The following is a 20,919-nucleotide window of genomic DNA, read 5'->3' on the forward strand; positions in this document are numbered from 1 at the left end:
CAACAGCTCAATCTCTATTTATCATTAGCAGTGGTGCAGTCACAACAGCTCGATCTTTATTTATCATTAGCAATGGTGCAGTCACAACAGCTCGATCTTTATTTATCATTAGCAGTGGTGTAGTCACAGCAGCTTGATCTCTATTTATCACTGCAGTGACAACAGCTCTGGCATATTATTTTTTTTCTCTGATTCTATGTGAATTTAAGAGAAAAAAATCTCTGCATGCCTCCGCATGAAATCTGAGTCAGAGAGTTGCAGCTTTCCCCTACAATGGGCACCATATTCCGCCTCTACACAACCATAGGGTTGTATGGAGCCATTACGTGGCTGTGTGCATGATGCCTCAATCTTATTTTAATCTGTATCCTTCCCATGGAGAATGCATGTTAGTGCTGAGCATCAGTAGGTTTATTTCAGGCAAGTTAATTGAGTTCTTACAAAATTAATTGGCATCCCACCAGCTTAATTGGTATCCCATGAAATTGGGCCCTGTGCTTTTTTACGCCGGTTGAAGGGGAAATTAGATTGTCATCTCCACCGGGGCACCGAACAAGTATAGAAATAAATATAGGCGAGAGTTAGGAGCGATAACTAAATAAATACGATGGGTTCAGCAACACTTGCAAAACTGGAGAAAAAAAGGAAAGAGGAAAGAAAATAAAAAAATCAAGGACTAGATAAAGTGTATAGTACACAAGCACACAAAGCCTTTGTATATACGAGGCGCACAAAGCGGAGCCGGGTAGATCTCTGGTCATAGCGGTGGATGTGGAATTTCAGAAATTGGAAGATGAAAGTGTTGCAAGGCTACAATTTCCAAACATAAGAAGTATGAAAGCTAATGACAGAGAATGAAAGCCAAGGTTATTGACAAGTGCAAACCCGGATTGTAAAAAGTTCTGATCTAGGAGTGTTCATTGTGGCCAGTATTATATGTTACATCTCGAAGAATAAAGGAAAAGAATTTACCGACAGCTTTACAGAAGATCAGACGCCGAAGGTCAAGGCTGGTTTTAGTAATATGGTCATTCTTTACAAGAAAAGGGGGATTTTCTCTCCTTTAAAACAAATGGAATGTAGAAGCCCCCATAACCATGGGAGGTAATGTATAAGGTTCAGGGAGCAGACAGAGACACGGTCAGGAAGAGGTCTGAGGTCAGAAGCTGGGAGGTAACGTATGAGGTTCAGAGAGCAAACAGAGATGTGGTCAGGAAGAGGTCTGAGGTCAGCAGCCAGGGGGTAACGTATAAGGTTCAGGGAGCAGACAGAGACGTGGTCAGGAAGAGGTCTAAGGTCAGAAGCCAGGAGGTAATGTATAAGGTTTAGGGAGCAGACAGAGACGTGGTCAGGAAGAGGTCCAAGGTCAGAAGCCAGGAGGTAACATATTGGTTCAGGTAGCAGACAGAGACGTGGAGAGGAAGACGTCTGAGGTCAGAAGCCGGGAGGTAATATATCAGATTTAGGGAGCAGACAGAGATGTGGTCAGGAAGAGGTCTGAGGTCAGCAGCCAGGAGGTAACGTGTAAGGTTCAGGGAGAAGACAGAGACGTGGTCAGGAAGAGGTCTGAGGTCAGCAGCCAGGAGATAACGTATAAGGTTCAAGGAGCAGAGACAGACATGGTCAGGAAGAGGTCCGAGGTGAGCAGCCAGGACGTAACGTATAAGGTTCAGAGAGCAGACAGAGACGTGGTCATGAAGAGGTCTGAGGTCAGAAGCCGGGAGGTAACATATAAGGTTCAGGGAGCAGACAGAGACGTGGTCAGGAAGAGGTCCGAGGTCAGAAGCCAAGATCAGAACAGTTACACCAGACAGGAGCTAAGAGCACACTGAGCAAACAGGAAGTACGACTGGCGAAGTTCAGACAGAGCAAGCCCAGTAAAGAAAAAGTGCAATCACCAGGAATGAGGAGCATCTGTGAAGGCACCTCCCAAAACCAGCGTGGACACAAGTGCTGAAGGACAACCTGTAAGCGAGTGCACAAGACACATAGCAGAGCAAAATGCTCCACACAGCAGAGCCGTGACAAAAGCATTCCAAATGCAAAATGCTCTGCACAGCGGAACCGTGACACAGATCTTCTAATGTATACATTTTTGGCAGCGGCTCTTTCATTAATACAGCAGCATTTGTATATCATGGGAAGGTTTTCATTGTTTTCTATGTTAAAATGTTCCAAAAAGGACGATAATTTTCTCTGACGCTGATACACAGAGAATATCATCATTATGTGGCCCCAGCGCTCTTTGGCCATTCACACAAATGTAAGGAGGAGGTCATGTTGTCACGTCCCCCCCTGAAGACACCAATTGTGATATTGTAGAGTAATGTAATGTGAATTGTGATGTGTAGCACTGTTGTATTGTCTTATAGTGATGGGATGTGTTTGTAATTACAGTAAAGTGAGAAACAGTTAATACTTGGGGGAGAGACTAGAATGTAGGGAAAGGGACTTTTTTTATATAGAAGATCAGACAGGACCCAGCATGTGACTAGAGCAGACCTAAGGTTTGGTTAGCTGACAAGGCTGCATGACGTGGGTGTTCCGGCAGGTAGAGAAGACTGGAGCCAGAGCAAGAAAGAGGTGACCGGAACGCGGAGTGATCCATCACAGTTTGGTCAGCTGCTGACCAAGAGAATGAGATACCGAGTGAGACGGGTCTTCAAACAGGACACTCATGAGCAAGACCCTAGGCAGCTTACATCTCCTAAAGGTAACAGGCCCAGATAGAATAGGGTGTGAGATGAGATAAGTGCTCCAGTTGGGAGTCCCTGAGGCGTCAGTGAAAGAACAGTGGGAACTGAAACAGATGGTGACGTCAGGTACATTTTAAAGTTTTTTTTCTTTTTTAAACTTTATATTATTCACTGCTTTTAGAACATTTTTTTCGCTAGAACTTTTCTTAATGATCAGATGGATCCACAGTAATGATTATATATTATTGTATGATAATATATTAAATAAATCATTTTTATATTATATGTTGTATTAGCTTTTTAATTGTGTATATATAGATATATATATATATATATATATATATATATATATATGTATATATATATATATATAAAAAAAAAAAAAATAAAATATATATATATATATATATATATATACATACATATACACAGTATATATAATTACGATCTGCAACCTCAAATTTATATTTCCAACTAACCACAAAACCTACTAGGAGATGAAACAACAATTAGTTTTCCAATCTGTTCCTTCAAATCGCCATGAATATGGGACAGCAGGGAATTGGGGCTCCTGGGCTATCCCTCAAGCTAGGGAGCTCTATGCTGTCCCTAATCTCAGTGATACTTTTGATGGTGGAGAGGTCTGAGTCTCGTTCCTGGCCCTGCTCATAACCAGTCCTAATCTCCACCCGAGGATGGACAGGAGTGTGATGAAACCCAAAGATAAAGAAAGACGAGAGAAAACCAAAACTCTGTCACACAGCACACACACCCCAATTTTATAAGTCAATATGAGATTCAGGAGAAAAACAAGAGCAGGAAGGAAGCTACAAAACAACAGGGGTAAATGCAACCGCACCAAGCAAAAAGCACAACTTTCATCCGTAAGTCTGATACACCACATCTCACAGGTCAACATAAAATAAACTTTAGCTGGCATGGGCGTAAGGTTTAAACCAGTATAAATAGTAGAGGAGCAAATGTGATTGGCTCTCCCACAACATATGATCAAAGTAGCTCGCAGACCAGCAGAAAAGCCTGCCTATGAATCAGCACACCCAAATCTGCTGCAACATTTATACATAATCATTTAAGTGTATCAATGCTAATATTCTGCATTGTAAAAAAATATACATATATATTTTGTATGAACTCTAGCTTCTGCATATATTTAAACTGGTGCTTTACGCTAAGCGGATTTATACCAATATTCTATGTTGTAATGTTACATTATTGATTTTCTTTGCATTAGATGTTTTCTTTGTCACCGGAATGATTTCTACTAAACAAGAAGCAAAACAAACAATTAATGTAAACTCATTTCTGTTGTTATTAGAGAAGCAGTTAAATAACCACATAATTCGGTCCCTTGGGTAATACTCTATGCAAGCCTTCCTACACCAACGTCTAAGGATGATCAATGCTTCGTGAAGGTGAGCTGTTCCCTTACAATCTCTATTTTTACATAATCTAATTATTGCAAAAAATATGTATAACATAATAAAAATGAAAATCAAGAACAATTGTCCCCCAAAAAAGGGAAAGTTACCAGGTATATACTGTTGGGAGCTAGGGTTTTGCATTGTTGTTGGTTATGGCAAATTAAAAGGATTTTTTTGGGATGTTTTTGCAATCTAACTAGTGGTATTGCTGTGTAGGTCTTAAAATAATAATAAAAATGATACAATTTTTGTAAAAATCTCACTTGCTGTCGCTGAGAAATCGAGCTTTGAAGTCACATGCAAATTAGTCTAGAAGTGCTTTGAGGGGGTGTGGCTGATGAGTGTAATGACACGCCCCCAATTAAAATCCAGGCAAATTTGCATTTGCCTTCAAAGCTTGATTTCTCCGCGATTGTATATCGGACTAATACAAGAAAAGTGTCATTTTTTTTGTTATTCTATTGCCGCTTATGTGAGTGTCAGTCATGAGGTGCCACTCAATTCCTGCATTTCAGAATGCTTTAGCAAAGCTTTCCCTCTCTGCGTCTCTCATGGTGTCCTGTCTACTTTCCTTTGTCTGATGATGGGCACACAAAAGTTCTACGCTGCATAAAAACACATGTGCCTCAACCAGAGAGGATCCTATTGACCATAAAAGCTTAAACTCTACAGGACAGAGGACCCGAACTGATCACAAGAGCTTACAATCTACAGTAGAGAGAGAGGACCCCACTGACCATAGAGACTTACACTCTACAGGAGAGAGGACCCTGCTAACCATGAGAGCTTACACTCTACAGGAAAGAGAGAAAGAACCTCACTGACCATAAGAGCTTACACTCTACAGTAGAGAGAGAGAGGACCCCACTGACCATAGAGACTTACACTCTACAGGAGAGAGGACCCTGCTAACCATGAGAGCTTACACTCTACAGGAAAGAGAGAAAGAACCTCACTGACCATAAGAGCTTACACTCTACAGTAGAGAGAGAGAGGACCCCACTGACCATAGAGACTTACACTCTACAGGAGAGAGGACCCTGTTGACCAAAAGAGCTTACACTCTACAGGAGAGAGAGAAAGAACCTCACTGACCATAAGAGCTTACACTCTACAGGAGAAAGAGATAACCTCACTGAACATAAGAGCTTACACTCTGCAGGAGAGCGAGAGAGAAGACCCCACTGACCATAAAGACTTACACTCTACAGGAAAGAAAGGACCCCACTGACCATAAGAGCTTATACTCTACAGGAGAGAGGGAGAACCCTGCTGATTATAAGAGCTTACACTCTACAGGAGAGAGAAAGTGGACCCCACTGACCACAAGAACTTATACTCTACAGGAGAGAGAGAAGACCCCACTGACCATAGGAGCTTACACTCTACAAGAGAGAGAGGCCACCACTGACCACTAGAGCTTACACTCTACAGGAGAGAGAGAGGACCACACTGACCATATGAGCTTACACTCTACAGGAGAGAGAGGACTATGCTGGCCATAAGACTTTACACTCTACAGGAGAGAGAGAACCCCACTGACCATAAGAGCTTACACTCTAGAGTAGAGAGAGAGGTCTCTGCTGACAATAAGAGTGTACACTCTACAGGAGATACAGAGGACGCTACTGACAATAAGAGCTTACACTCTACAGGAGAGAGAGAGGACTCTCCTGACAAGAAGAGTTTACAATCTACAGGAGAGAGAGAGGACATAGCTGACCATAAAAGCTTACACTCTACAGGAGAGAGGTCCATACAAAATCACATTCTCCTGCTCTCTGCTTCTCCGATGCTTCATTAGTATGTGGAATGGTGCCAGGCATCATTTTCCTTTCTGAATCATGAATCAAGTCTCAAAATGTTTGGGATGAGGAAACTGTGAATTTCCGGAAATTCAACTCAAACGCGATGGTCTGAGAGTGGATCTGCCGGTCTCTGCTCCGAGGTCGGCTGCCTTCACACTGTACCTAACCCCGGTTCTACCCTTCCACCAGCTGATCCCACATATGGCGAAAACCGAATAATGATATAAATAAAATATGTAAAAATATCCTCCATAATGTGCCCCTATTTATTATTTATCAGGATACCGGCCTCGGAAATCTTTTATTTATGTCCTGACTGAGGCTGCAGTGACCTTAATCGGGACGGCAGAACAATGGTGGAGAAATTAAGAATTACCCTAAATCCAAGACAGATCTTAATGCAGAAGTCTCCGCAGTCTGCAGGGGCCAGGACGGCATCAAGGAGGCAAATTAGCAGTTTAAAGACGAATATAAATATAGAGATGAAAGTCAAAAGAGGTCTTAGCGATGCCGGTATGAGCCTAAAACCTCGCGGTAATCTCTGCCTTTGGTTTGGCTCAGCGCCAACATCTGGAGCCGAGTTTACTGTTTCGTGCAGGAGGAGCGCAGCTCCGCAGCATAGAAATCTGCTCAGATTATCTGCGTCTGAGTCTGCACGGATCAGATCCTCAACGGGGAGAGTCGTCTGTCAATTAATAACTCAAGATCTAGTGCAAGGAAAAACATGCACCAGTATCATGTCTGATGAAACCAGTTTTGTATATGAGAGTTATATAACAGTTTACTATGGCATGACTGTGTGCATTATTCTAATAATTACAGAACAGTTTACTAACCATGGCTGGGACACGACTGTGTGTATTATACTCAGGGCCGGCCTTAGCCTGAACGGTGCCCTGTGCAAAACTGCCCTTTGGTGCCCCCTCTACTGATTTTGTACCCAGTTTCCAGGAAACTGGTAAAGACGGGAGGAGAGAGGACACAGAGCCGAGAGCAGGTTAGGGCGCCCCCTGCTGGATGCTGTGCAGGGAGCAGACAGTACGCAGAGCGGAGGGGAGAGGGGGGACGCTCTCTGCTGGACCCTGTGCAGGGAGCCTACAGTATGCAGAGCGGAGGGGAGGGGGGGGGGGTCCCTCCCTGCTGAAGCCTGTGCATTAGGAGCAGCAAAGTGAAAGTAAACAGCTCTGCTCCCTGGGCTCCCCCTCTGCTGTCGGCCTGCTGGTGCCCTGTGCGACCGCACCATTCGCACATAGGTAAAGCCGGCTATGATTATACTCATAATTATATAAAAGAGTTTACTAACCACGGCTGTGACATGACTGTGTGCATTATTCCCATAATTATATCACAGTTTACTAACCATGGCTGTGACTTTCATAAAAGTGACAGTAAATGGGATGACTGGAAGAGAGCCCCTACGCTGGCCGTCAGACTAAGCGTACCCTAAGCTTTCTCTCTACCCAGATGTACACTTAAAGGTTGCGAGGTCTGGGCACCCAATGCCTCCCTATCTCCTGTTCTTGTCCCTGATGGTAACACCCCCCCCTCCACAACCCACCACTCATGGGGAAGGGGCAAGAACATAAGTCAACAATCCCACCGACAAATAACCGACACCCTCTGGTGGAAGTAGAGGGCATATATAGGACCTGGGCGTGGTCCAAACCGGAAACACCTGACCAGAAGTCAGGAGCTGCTGGAAGGTAAACAGACTAACCCTCTCCGAACCAAAAGAAAGGGAACTAATTTAGTCAGCAGAGTGTCACAAGGTAAAGTGAGACTCTGACCCAGAACATGTCACTAAACTTTGCAACAGATAGAAGACCATGACAGTGACACGACTGTCTGCATTATTCCCACAATTATAAAACAGTTTACAGCTGAGTGATGTCATAGTACAGAGATAATACACACAGTGATGTCACAGTACAGGAATAATACACACAGTGATGTCACAGTACAGGAATAATACACACAGTGATGTCACAGTACAGGAATAATACACACAGTGATGTCACAGTACAGGAATAATACACACAGAGATGTCATAGTACAGGGATAATACACACAGTGATGTCACAGTACAGGGGTAATACACACAGTGATGTCACAGTACAGGAATAATACACACAGCGATGTCACAGTACAGGAATAATACACACAGAGATGTCATAGTACAGGGATAATACACACAGTGATGTCACAGTACAGGAATAATACACACAGTGATGTCATAGTACAGGGATAATACACACAGTGATGTCACAGTACAGGGGTAATACACACAGTGATGTCACAGTACAGGGATAATACACACAGCGATGTCACAGTACAGGAATAATACACACAGTGATGTCATAGTACAGGGATAATACACACAGTGATGTCACAGTACAGGGATAATACACACAGTGATGTCACAGTACAGGAATAATACACACAGTGATGTCATAGTACAGGGATAATACACACAGTGATGTCACAGTACAGGGATAATACACACAGTGATGTCACAGTACAGAGATAATACACACAGTGATGTCACAGTACAGGGATAATACACACAGTGATGTCACAGTACAGGGATAATACACACAGTGATGTCACAGTACAGGGATAATACACACAGTGATGTCACAGTACAGGGGTAATACACACAGTGATGTCACCGTACAGGGGTAATACACACAGTGATGTCACAGTACAGGGGTAATACACACAGTGATGTCACAGTACAGGGATAATACACACAGTGATGTCACAGTACAGGGATAATACACACAGTGATGTCACAGTACAGGGATAATACACACAGTGATGTCACAGTACAGGGATAATACACACAGTGATGTCACAGTACAGGGATAATACACACAGCGATGTCACAGTGCAGGGATAATACACACAGTGATGTCAGTACAGGGAAAATACACACAGTGATGTCACAGTACAGGGATAATACACACAGTGATGTCACAGTACAGGGATAATACACACAGTGATGTCACAGTACAGGGATAATACACACAGTGATGTCACAGTACAGGGATAATACACACAGTGATGTCACAGTACAGGGATAATACACACAGTGATGTCACAGTACAGGGATAATACACACAGTGATGTCACAGTACAGGGATAATACACACAGTGATGTCACAGTACAGGGATAATACACACAGTGATGTCACAGTACAGAGATAATACACACAGCGATGTCACAGTACAGGGATAATGCACACAGTGATGTCACAGTACAGGGGTAATGCACACAGCGATGTCACAGTACAGGGATAATACACACAGTGATGTCACAGTACAGGGATAATGCACACAGTGATGTCACAGTAGAGGGATAATACACACAGTGATGTCACAGTACAGGGATAATACACACAGCGATGTCACAGTACAGGGATAATGCACACAGCGATGTCACAGTACAGGGATAATACACACAGTGATGTCACAGTACAGGGATAATGCACACAGTGATGTCACAGTGCAGGGATAATACACATAGTGATGTCACAGTACAGGGATAATACACACAGTGATGTCACAGTACAGGGATAATACACACAGTGATGTCACAGTACAGGGATAATACACACAGTGATGTCACAGTACAGGGATAATACACACAGTGATGTCACAGTACAGGGGTAATGCACACAGCGATGTCACAGTACAGGGATAATACACACAGTGATGTCACAGTACAGGGATAATACACACAGTGATGTCACAGTACAGAGATAATACACACAGCGATGTCACAGTACAGGGATAATGCACACAGTGATGTCACAGTACAGGGGTAATGCACACAGCGATGTCACAGTACAGGGATAATACACACAGTGATGTCACAGTACAGGGATAATGCACACAGTGATGTCACAGTAGAGGGATAATACACACAGTGATGTCACAGTACAGGGATAATACACACAGCGATGTCACAGTACAGGGATAATGCACACAGCGATGTCACAGTACAGGGATAATACACACAGTGATGTCACAGTACAGGGATAATGCACACAGTGATGTCACAGTGCAGGGATAATACACATAGTGATGTCACAGTACAGGGATAATACACACAGTGATGTCACAGTACAGGGATAATACACACAGTGATGTCACAGTACAGGGATAATACACACAGTGATGTCACAGTACAGGGATAATACACACAGTGATGTCACAGTACAGGGGTAATGCACACAGCGATGTCACAGTACAGGGATAATACACACAGTGATGTCACAGTACAGGGATAATACACACAGTGATGTCACAGTACAGGGATAATACACACAGTGATGTCACAGTACAGGGATAATACACACAGTGATGTCACAGTACAGGGATAATACACACAGTGATGTCACAGTACAGGGATAATACACACAGTGATGTCACAGTACAGGGATAATACACACAGTGATGTCACAGTACAGGGATAATACACATAGTGATGTCACAGTACAGGGATAATACACACAGTGATGTCACAGTACAGGGATAATACACACAGTGATGTCACAGTACAGGGATAATACACACAGTGATGTCACAGTACAGGGATAATACACACAGCGATGTCACAGTACAGAGATAATACACACAGTGATGTCACAGTACAGGGATAATACACACAGTGATGTTACAGTACAAGGATAATATACACAGTGATGTCACAGTACAGGGGTAATACACACAGTGATGTCACAGTACAGGGATAATACACACAGCGATGTCACAGTACAGGGATAATACACACAGTGATGTCACAGTACAGGGATAATACACACAGGGATGTCACAGTACAGAGGTAATACACACAGTGATGTTACAGTACAGGGATAATACACACAGTGATGTCACAGTACAGGGATAATACACACAGTGATGTCACAGTACAGGGATAATACACACAGTGATGTCACAGTACAGGGATAATACACACAGTGATGTCACAGTACAGGGATAATACACACAGCGATGTCACAGTACAGGGATAATACACACAGTGATGTCACAGTACAGGGATAATACACACAGTGATGTTACAGTACAAGGATAATATACACAGTGATGTCACAGTACAGGGGTAATACACACAGTGATGTCACAGTACAGGGGTAATACACACAGTGATGTCACAGTACAGGGATAATACACAGCGATGTCACAGTACAGGGATAATACACACAGGGATGTCTCAGTACAGGGGTAATACACACAGTGATGTCACATTACAGGGATAATACACACAGCGATGTCACAGTACAAGGATAATACACACAGTGATGTCACAGTACAGGGGTAATACACACAGTGATGTCACAGTACAGGGATAATACACACAGCGATGTCACAGTACAGGGATAATACACACAGTGATGTCACAGTACAGGGATAATACACACAGGGATGTCACAGTACAGGAATAATACACACAGTGATGTCACAGTACAGGGATAATACACACAGTGATGACACAGTACAGAGATAATACACACAGTGATGTCACAGTACAGGGATAATACACACAGTGATGTCACAGTACAGGGATAATACACACAGTGATGTCACAGTACAGGGATAATACACACAGTGATGTCACAGTACAGGGATAATACACACAGTGATGTCACAGTACAGGGATAATACACACAGTGATGTCACAGTACAGGGATAATACACACAGTGATGTCACAGTACAGAGATAATACACACAGTGATGTCACAGTACAGGGATAATACACACAGTGATGTCACAGTACAGGGATAATACACATAGTGATGTCACAGTACAGGGGTAATACACACAGTGATGAGATCTGAATATTATGAAATCTGTAATGTCACCTGGGATAATCCTCTCTAACTCTAGATGCAATGTGCAGATAGTCGCTCGTTATGCCGGTAACGAGGCGGACTCCTTACCTCATGCATAAGAGTTCATTTGACTTGTAATCTGTCCCCGGGGACGCGGCACCCCTGGCTATTTTTGGTATCCTGGGTCTGTCAGTCCCTGATGAGCGTGAATCTCTGTGCCCAGGGGCAGGCTCATGGTCTATTTACTGAAGGATAATTGCTGGCCCAGATATCAACCCGCTGGTCACGCAGAGTTACAGATCATAAATAAATCGCACTCTGCGTGAACTCTCCGCTAATATCATACGCAGGAATCAGCATTTCCATTAGTCTCAATGCAAACTGTGAGCCCTCTCATTTCTGAAAATTTAGGTCAGGCGAGGGCTATAGACAGCGGACTGTTATTAACTCCTTGAACACTGTAGTAATACTTATCAGGAGAACTTCCATTGGGGTCCACGTGATACATTTGTAATACATATGTCTGTACTAATCAGGGGGTTCAGTTTAAAGAGTATTTCCAACATCTCTATAACATGTCATCACTAGACCCACAGTCATAATTGCATATCCTTGCAATGAGATGGTAGTGTCCCTTTTAAACGGATTTTACTAGTGATGAGCGGGCACTACCATGCTCAGGTGCTCAGTACTCGTAACTAGTGATGAGCGGGCACTACCATGCTCAGGTGCTCAGTACTCGTAACTAGTGATGAGCGGGCACTACCATGCTCGGGTGCTCGGTACTCATAACTAGTGATGAGTGAGCACTACCATGCTCAGGTGCTCAGTACTCGTAACTAGTGATGAGTGGGCACTACCATGCTCGGGTGCTCAGTACTCGTAACTAGTGATGAGTGGGCACTACCATGCTCAGGTGCTCAGTACTCGTAACTAGTGATGAGTGGGCACTACCATGCTCGGGTGCTCAGTACTCGTAACTAGTGATGAGCGGGCACTACCATGCTCGGGTGCTCGGTACTCATAACTAGTGATGAGGGAACACTACCATGCTCGGGTGCTCAGTACTCGTAACTAGTGATGAGCGGGCGCTACCATGCTCGGGTGCTCAGTACTCGTAACTAGTGATGAGCGGGCACTACCATGCTCGGGTGCTCAGTACTCGTAACTAGTGATGAGCGGGCACTACCATGCTCAGGTGCTCAGTACATGTAACTAGTGATGAGCGGGCACTACCATGCTCGGGTGCTCAGTACTGGTAACTAGTGATGAGCGGGCACTACCATGCTCGGGTGCTCGGTACTCGTAACTAGTGATGAGCGGGCACTACCATGCTCAGGTGCTCAGTACATGGAACTAGTCATGAGCGAACACTAACATGCTCGGGTGCTCTGTATTCGTAACTAGTGATGAGCGGGCACTACCATGCTCGGGTGCTCAGTACTTGTAAGTAGTGATGAGCGGGCACTACCATGCTCGAGTGCTCAGTACTTGTAAGTAGTGATGAGCGGGCACTACCATGCTCGGGTGCTCAGTACTTGTAAGTAGTGATGAGCGGGCACTACCATGCTCGGGTGCTCAGTACTGGTAACTAGTGATGAGCGGGCACTATAATGCTCGGGTGCTCAGTACTTGTAAGTAGTGATGATGTGGTTTTAATTCCTCCATGTAGCCCTTGATCTCATGGTCAGCAGAGGTCTACATTGTTCTGTCCACAGAAGGAAAGATTGGTCACATATGGCTATGATCACTCCATGGAACCCCTGATCTCATGGTCGGCAGAGGTCTACATTGTTCTGTCCACACAAGTAATGATTGGTCACGTATGGCTATGATCACTCCATGGAGCCCCTGATCTCATGGTTGGCAGGGGTCTCCATTGTTCTGTTCACACAAGGAATGATTGGTCACGTATGGCTATGATCACTCCATGGAGCCCCTGATCTCATGGTTGGCAGGGGTCTCCATTGTTCTGTTCACACAAGGAATGATTGGTCACGTATGGCTATGATCACTCCATGGAGCCCCTGATCTCATGGTTGGCAGGGGTCTCCATTGTTCTGTTCACACAAGGAATGATTGGTCACATATGGCTATGATCACTCCATGGAGCCCCTGATCTCATGGATGGCAGAGGTCTACATTGTTCTGTCCACACAAGGAATGATTGGTCACGTATGGCTATGATCACTCCATGGAGCCCCTGATCTCATGGTCGGCAGGGGTCTCTATTGTTCTGTCCACACAAGGAATGATTGGTCACGTATGGCTATGATCACTCCATGGAACCCCTGATCTCATGGATGGCAGAGGTCTACATTGTTCTGTCCACACAAGGAATGATTGGTCATGTATGGTTTTAATCCCTCCATGGAACCCCTGATCTCATGGTCGGCAGAGGTCTCCATTGTTCTGTCCACACAAGGAATGATTTGTCATGTATGGCTATGATCACTCCATGGAACCCCTGATCTCATCATCGGCAAGGGTCTCCATTGTTCTGTCCACACAAGGAATGATGGCTATGATCACTCTATGGAACCCCTGATCTCGTAATCGGAATGGGTCACCACCATTGTTACTACCAAGGAATTTAAAGATGATAGTTCTGATGTAAACACTTCAACATTAAGGAAGGACTTTATCACCACCCGTGATCGGAGACCATTATTGCTCCCCATAAAGTCTAATACTCTTCACACATAGGAGTAGGTATGTTAAGCCCTCGCATGGCGCACTCCGAAGCTCGTCTGGAATGAATAGCCCAGATATTTATAACTCCAAGAACAATTAAGCTATTGAATGCAATATAAAGGCGTAATGTATGAAAATAAGCTGAAGATGTCCCCCATCAGCATTAATGGACCATGTGGAGACAACACAATGTCATTACAGACAATGGCTGTGTACTAAGCAGTTTAGCGGTTCTGGCCTCATTTCCTGCCAGATGATGAAGACTTGCGAGCTCAAGGATGGATGCACCGGTTTTCTTTAGAATTCTGATCTGATATAAAACATTAAAGAGCCCCAAAGGGATAAGAGCCGTCCCTATAAATCATACATGGCGTCTCACCTGGCAAGCGTTGTACAGAAGTTGGTGCTCAAACTTCTTAATCCCCAAGATCTGCTGAAACATTTCGTAGAGTTGTTCCTTGCTGAGAATGAGCTCGGAGGCTGCGCTCGCCGTCATCCTGGCTTGCTGCTTGCGGGGATCTTCTTCTCCTCGGTAAATGGCATCAAACTTAGCCATCCAGGAACTCAGAACAGTCTCCTTGCTGAGGCCGTCGATCTCGGGAAGACTTCTCACTCTCTTTTCTATGTGCTTTTTGAAGACCTCACGTGAGTCATTGGCAGAACAACCTCCACTTTGTACCATTCTGGCCACACGGTCGCTTTTCAAGAATACCTAAAATAATGATAATAAAAAAAGATCAGTCTTGGAAATAAGTTTCTGTAACTTTAAAGGCATCTCTCATTGCTCCTGACAAGTCTGCTTTTATTCATCCTTCTATTTCACCTAAAATAATAATTCTGTAGACTTTTTCCCATTTGCACTTAAGCTGGCGACATGTCATGCGATCGCACCCGCCCCCATCGTTTGTGCGTCACGGGCAATTAGTTGCCCGTGCCGCACAAAGTCGTTAACCCCCGTCACATGTACTTACCTCCCGAACGACCTCGCTGTGGGCGGCGAACATCCTCTTCCTGAAGGGGGAGGGACGTTCGGCGTCACAGCGACGTCACACAGCGGCCGGCCAATAGAAGCGGAGGGGCGGAGATGAGTGGGATGTAACATCCCGCCCACCTCCTTCCTTCCGCATTGCTGGCGGCCGCAGGTAAGCTGCAGTTCGTCGTTCCCGGGGTGTCACACGTAGAGATGTGTACTGCCTCAGGAACGACGAACAACCGGCGCGCAGAAGAAGGAACGAGTTTATGAAAATGAGCGACGTGTCAACGAGCAACGATAAGGTGAGTATTTTTGCTTGGTAACAGTCGCGCGTAGCTGTCACACGCTACGATATGTCAGACAATGCCGGATGTGCGTCACGGAATCCGTGACCCCGACAACATATCGCCCGATATATCGTAGCGTGTAACGGGGCCTTTAGTCTATCATATCACCAGTCCTGCATTTTCTATTTCTTTAATTTTCTCAGAATAGGTCATCAATATCAGATCAGCCATAATTTCATTTTTGGTACCGCCTCTACTCATCTGATTGACAGGACCACAGCTCACTGGACATGGCACAGAGTCGTACATTGTGTAATGGTGGTGAATGGTGATACAAACTCTCTGTATCGAGCAGTATCTTCACAATATATAGTTAGCTTCGCTCTTAAGGCCCTGTCACACACAGAGATAAATCTTTGGCAGATCTGTGGTTGCAGTGAAATTGTGGGCAATCAGTGCCAGGTTTGTGGCTGTGTACAAATGGAACAATATGTCCATGATTTCACTGCAACCACAGATCTGCCAAAGATTTATCTCTGTGTGTGACGGGGCCTTTAGTTGTAAATAGGAGCCAAGTTGCAGTTTTTGGCAATGTCAACTACTATGTATGGCGTTGTTCAGATGGGTTCACTCTGTAACTCCAACTGCCACCGGACGTGAGAACAGCTGATCAGTGGGGATAGCGGGAGTCAGACACTCATGGATTCAAGATAAATGACCTATCCTAAAGATAGGTTATTAATAGCAGAAGCCTGGACAACCTCCTTAACGAGAATCTGTCACCTGATTCATGCAATAGCAAAAACCTGGACAACCTCCTTAACGGGAACCTGTCACCTGATCCATGGAATAGCAAAAGCCTGGACTACCTCCTTAACGGGAATCTGTCACCTGATTCATGCAATAGCAAAAACCTGGACAACCTCCTTAACGGGAATCTGTCACCTGATTCATGCAATAGCAAAAACCTGGACAACCTCCTTAACGGGAACCTGTCACCTGATCCATGGAATAGCAAAAGCCTGGACTACCTCCTTAACGGGAACCTGTCACCTGATCCATGCAATAGCAGAAGCCTGGACAACCTGCTTAACGGGAACCTGTCACCTGATCCACGCAATAGCATAAACCTGGACTACCTCCTTAACGGGAACCTGTCACCTGATCTACGCAATAGCAAAAACCTGGACTACCGCCTTAACGGGAACCTGTCTCGTGATTCATGCAATATCATTAGCCTGGACAACTTTCTTAACGGGAACCTGTTAACTGATTCATGCAATAGCATAAGACTGGAGAACTTGCTTAACGGTAAGTTGTCTACTGATCCATGTAATAGCAAAAGCCTGGACTACCTCCTTAACGGGAACCTGTCATCTGAGCCATGCAATAGCAAAAGCCTGGACTACCTCCTTAACGGGAACCTGTCACCTGATCCATGCAATAGCAGAAGCCTGGACAACCTGCTTAACGGGAACCTGTCACCTGATCCACGCAATAGCATAAACCTGGACTACCTCCTTAACGGGAACCTGTCACCTGATCCACGCAATAGCAAAAACCTGGACTACCGCCTTAACGGGAACCTGTCTCGTGATCCATGCAATATCATTAGCCTGGACAACTTTCTTAACGGGAACCTGTTAACTGATTCATGCAATAGCATAAGACTGAAGAACCTGCTTAACGGTAAGTTGTCAACTGATCCATGTAATAGCAAATGCCAGGACTACCTCCTTAACGGGAACCTGTCACCTGATCCATGCAATAGCATAAGACTGGACAACCTGCTTAACGGTAAGTTGTCAACTGATCCATGCAATAGCATAAGCCTGGACAACCTCCTTAACGGTAACCCATCACCTGATCCATGTAAAAGCTTACGACTGGACAACCTCCTCAACGGGAATCTGTCCCCTAATCCATGCTATAGCATAAGCCTGTACTACCTCCTTAATGTGAACCTATCACCTGATCCATGCAATAGCATAAGCCTGGACAATGTCCTTAACAGTAACCTGTCACCTGATCCATGCAATATCATAAGCCTGGACTACCTCCTTAACAAGAATCACCTGATCCATGCTCTCTAAACTTGGACATCATGAATTGGAGCCTTACTATATGATTGCAGCTCGGTATATTATTCTCTGAAGTGCTTTGGCTTTACAGAGACAATATAGTTAGCATATCCGTTCAGGGACCAAAGCTGAAGATGGGACTTGTCTGGCGCTGCTCCCGGATGGCTTTTCTCAGCGCTGCTCCAGGTGATTTACAGGTGTCGCTCATAGCAGGAGATCTGTCAATCACCTTGTCTTTGGTTTTGGTCCTTCACGGGTTGATCTTCCTGTTTTCTCTGTAAGGCGGGAGCATTACCAACAAACAAGATCCTGGAATCATTTAGCCAGGCTCTGATTCATGCTGCTCAAGGTTTGGGGTGCATTAATTTACCTGTTATCTTTAAATAGAATGGGTCAAAACAATCAGTTGAGCTCTACCGTATTCTATAGCCGGACCGTATTCTTGAGCCGGACGGTATTCTATAGCCGGACCGTATTCTATAACTGGACTGTATTCTATAACAGGATGATATTCTATAGCCAGACTGTATTCTATAGCCGGATGGTATTCTATATCCGGACGGTATTCTATAGCCGGACCATATTCTATAGCTGGACTGTATTCTATAGCCGGACCATATTCTATAGCTGGATGATATTCTTTAGCTAGATGATATTCTATAGCTGGATGGTATTCTATATCCAGACAGTATTCTATAGCCGGACCATATTCTATAGCCGGATGGTATTCTATAGCCGGACTGTATTCTATAGCCGGACCGTATTCTATAGCCGGACGGTATTCTATAGCCAGACTGTATTCTATAGCCGGACTGTATTCTAGAGATGGCCGGAATTCTATAGCTAGATGGTATTCTATAGCCCGACTGTATTCTATAGCCGGACGATATTCTATAGCCGGACGATATTCTATAGCCAGACTGTATTCTATAGCCGGACTGTATTCTAGAGATGGCCGGAATTCTATAGCTAGATAGTATTCTATAGCCGGACTGTATTCTATAGCCGGACGATATTCTATAGCCGGACGATATTCTATAGCCAGACCGTATTCTATACCCGGACTGTATTCTATAGCCGGATGGTATTCTATAGCCGGACTGTATTCTATAGCCGGACGATATTCTAAAGCCGGACGGTATTCTATAGCCGGACCGTATTCTATACCCGGACGATATTCTATAGCTGGATGGTATTCTATAGCCGGATGGTATTCTATAGCCGGATGGTATTCTATAGCCGGACGGTATTCTATAGCCAGACTGTATTCTATAGCTGAATTGTATTCTATAGTCAGACCATAATCTATAACCGGACTGTATTCTATAGCCGGACTGTATTCTATAGCCTAGCCGGACCGTATTCTGTAGCCGGACAATATTCTATAGCCGGACCATTTCCGTAGCTAGACCGCCAGTGTATCTCTGCACAGGTGAGTGTGTTTTACAGATGGCTTCTTCGCAGTTTTTACTGCAATTGCTTTTATACAGATCCGCGGGTCTCCATGTATCTCACTAAGTATTCACAGCACATTCTGATGAGTATAAAAGGAAGTGCTAGTGAGGTGGAACAGCGGGAGCAAGACAAAATAAAACATCTAAGAGCAGTTTCCTAGCAATTCTGCGACCATCAGTCGCTACTACATCATGCAGATAACCTTTCCATGTACAATACCTTCTCTATTATTTATGCTGGAGATGAATCCCAAAGACTGGTTAACATTTACTGAGAACAGATAATGACAAAGCAATGGAAGGGGTTTTTTTTCCAAGCACTGATGTCTATGCAAACATTTTATAATTACAGAAATTAGTATTTGAAGCCTTAGGTTGAGGAATTGCTTAATTAGCATTCCTTTAATATTCTGACGGTATTGATGTAGACAGTGTATTCAACTATATTGCATCATGAGTGAATTGTGATAGGAAATATGAAATATCGGTATGCGATACATCTCCGCTCAACAAGAAAGCCTTGAACTAATGTTAAGTCCTGTGATGGCCGCAGGCAGGGAGCTTTGCTGTTAAGAGTGTGACTGAATCGACAGAGTAATCTCCTTAATGAGATAAGACATAACAGCAAATCTCTGGTGTTTCTATATATAAAAAAAAAAAAGTCTGGAAATATTAAATTTTTTCTATTGGAGTAGTTCAACTTTCAGCTTTACCGTGTAGACTTTGGCAGGGTAATCAGAATCTTTTCTATGGCGTGATAAGAAAAACATGAAAGCCAATCCTTCTTTAGGGTTTTCATTTTTATTGTGGCTATCAATATAAAAATATCCTGAAATATTCTATATCAAATTGAATTACTGAGGTATATACAGCAGACTCACAAGTCCTGTTGCCTGCATCTCGCTTTGAAGCTTTGCTGTGTAGAGTGGGACAGCACCAGCAGAGTAATCTCGCCAATAAGATAAGTAAAGCATGGGAGCAAATATGAAATAAAGTGATACAACCCATCCTTTCCTACTATTAGAGCTGTAGATTGGGGTTTATTTAATAATTTAATTTGTCTTTTATAAAAACCTTAAGGAAAGTACTTCAGCTTATTAATTTAGAACCATGGATCATAAACTGCTGGTGTTTTTTGCATTTCATATTTGTCCTGTCCATGTAAAATAATCCTGAAATATTGTGGGTTTTACACTGGCCTATGAAGTGTCACGCGGAGATTTTTACAAACTTCGCCAACTGTCATGGCGGCATCAGGATCTGTTCAATCTGCAGATTCTGACACTCTGCCTAATAACTTCTCTGGTGTCTGTAATCAACGCAGGCAGCCTCGGTAGTTCAGAGTGGTAGTTCATAGGCACAGTGGCTCAGTGGTTAGCACTGCAGTCTTGTGGTGGCTCAGTGGTTAGCACTGCAGTCTTGCAGCGCTGGGGTCCTGGGTTCAATTCCCACCACGGACACCATCTGCAAGGAGTTTGTATGTTCTCACGTGTTTGCATGGGTTTCCTCTGGGTACTCCGGTTTCCTCCCACACTCCAAAAACATGCTGATAGGGAATTTAGATTGTGAGCCCCAATGGGGACAGCGTTGCCAATGTATGTAAAAGCTCTATGAAATTAATAGCGCTA

At 44.1% G+C, this 20,919-nt stretch overlaps 1 protein-coding gene across 10 annotated transcripts in view; it reads right to left on the bottom strand.

Annotated features, from left to right (window-relative positions):
* Window positions 1-20,919, bottom strand: part of CADPS (calcium dependent secretion activator) — a 657,127-nt gene that overhangs the window by 408,366 nt on the left and 227,842 nt on the right. For all 10 annotated transcript variants that reach the window (XM_075321362.1, XM_075321365.1, XM_075321364.1 and 7 more), the window contains exon 3: window positions 14,876-15,208. In XM_075321362.1, the coding sequence (XP_075177477.1) occupies window positions 14,876-15,208 (333 nt within the window). The remainder of the gene's footprint in view (window positions 1-14,875; window positions 15,209-20,919) is intronic.

This window comes from Anomaloglossus baeobatrachus, chromosome 8 (genome assembly GCF_048569485.1).
Source record: "Anomaloglossus baeobatrachus isolate aAnoBae1 chromosome 8, aAnoBae1.hap1, whole genome shotgun sequence".
In the NCBI taxonomy this organism is placed as follows: domain Eukaryota; kingdom Metazoa; phylum Chordata; class Amphibia; order Anura; family Aromobatidae; genus Anomaloglossus; species Anomaloglossus baeobatrachus.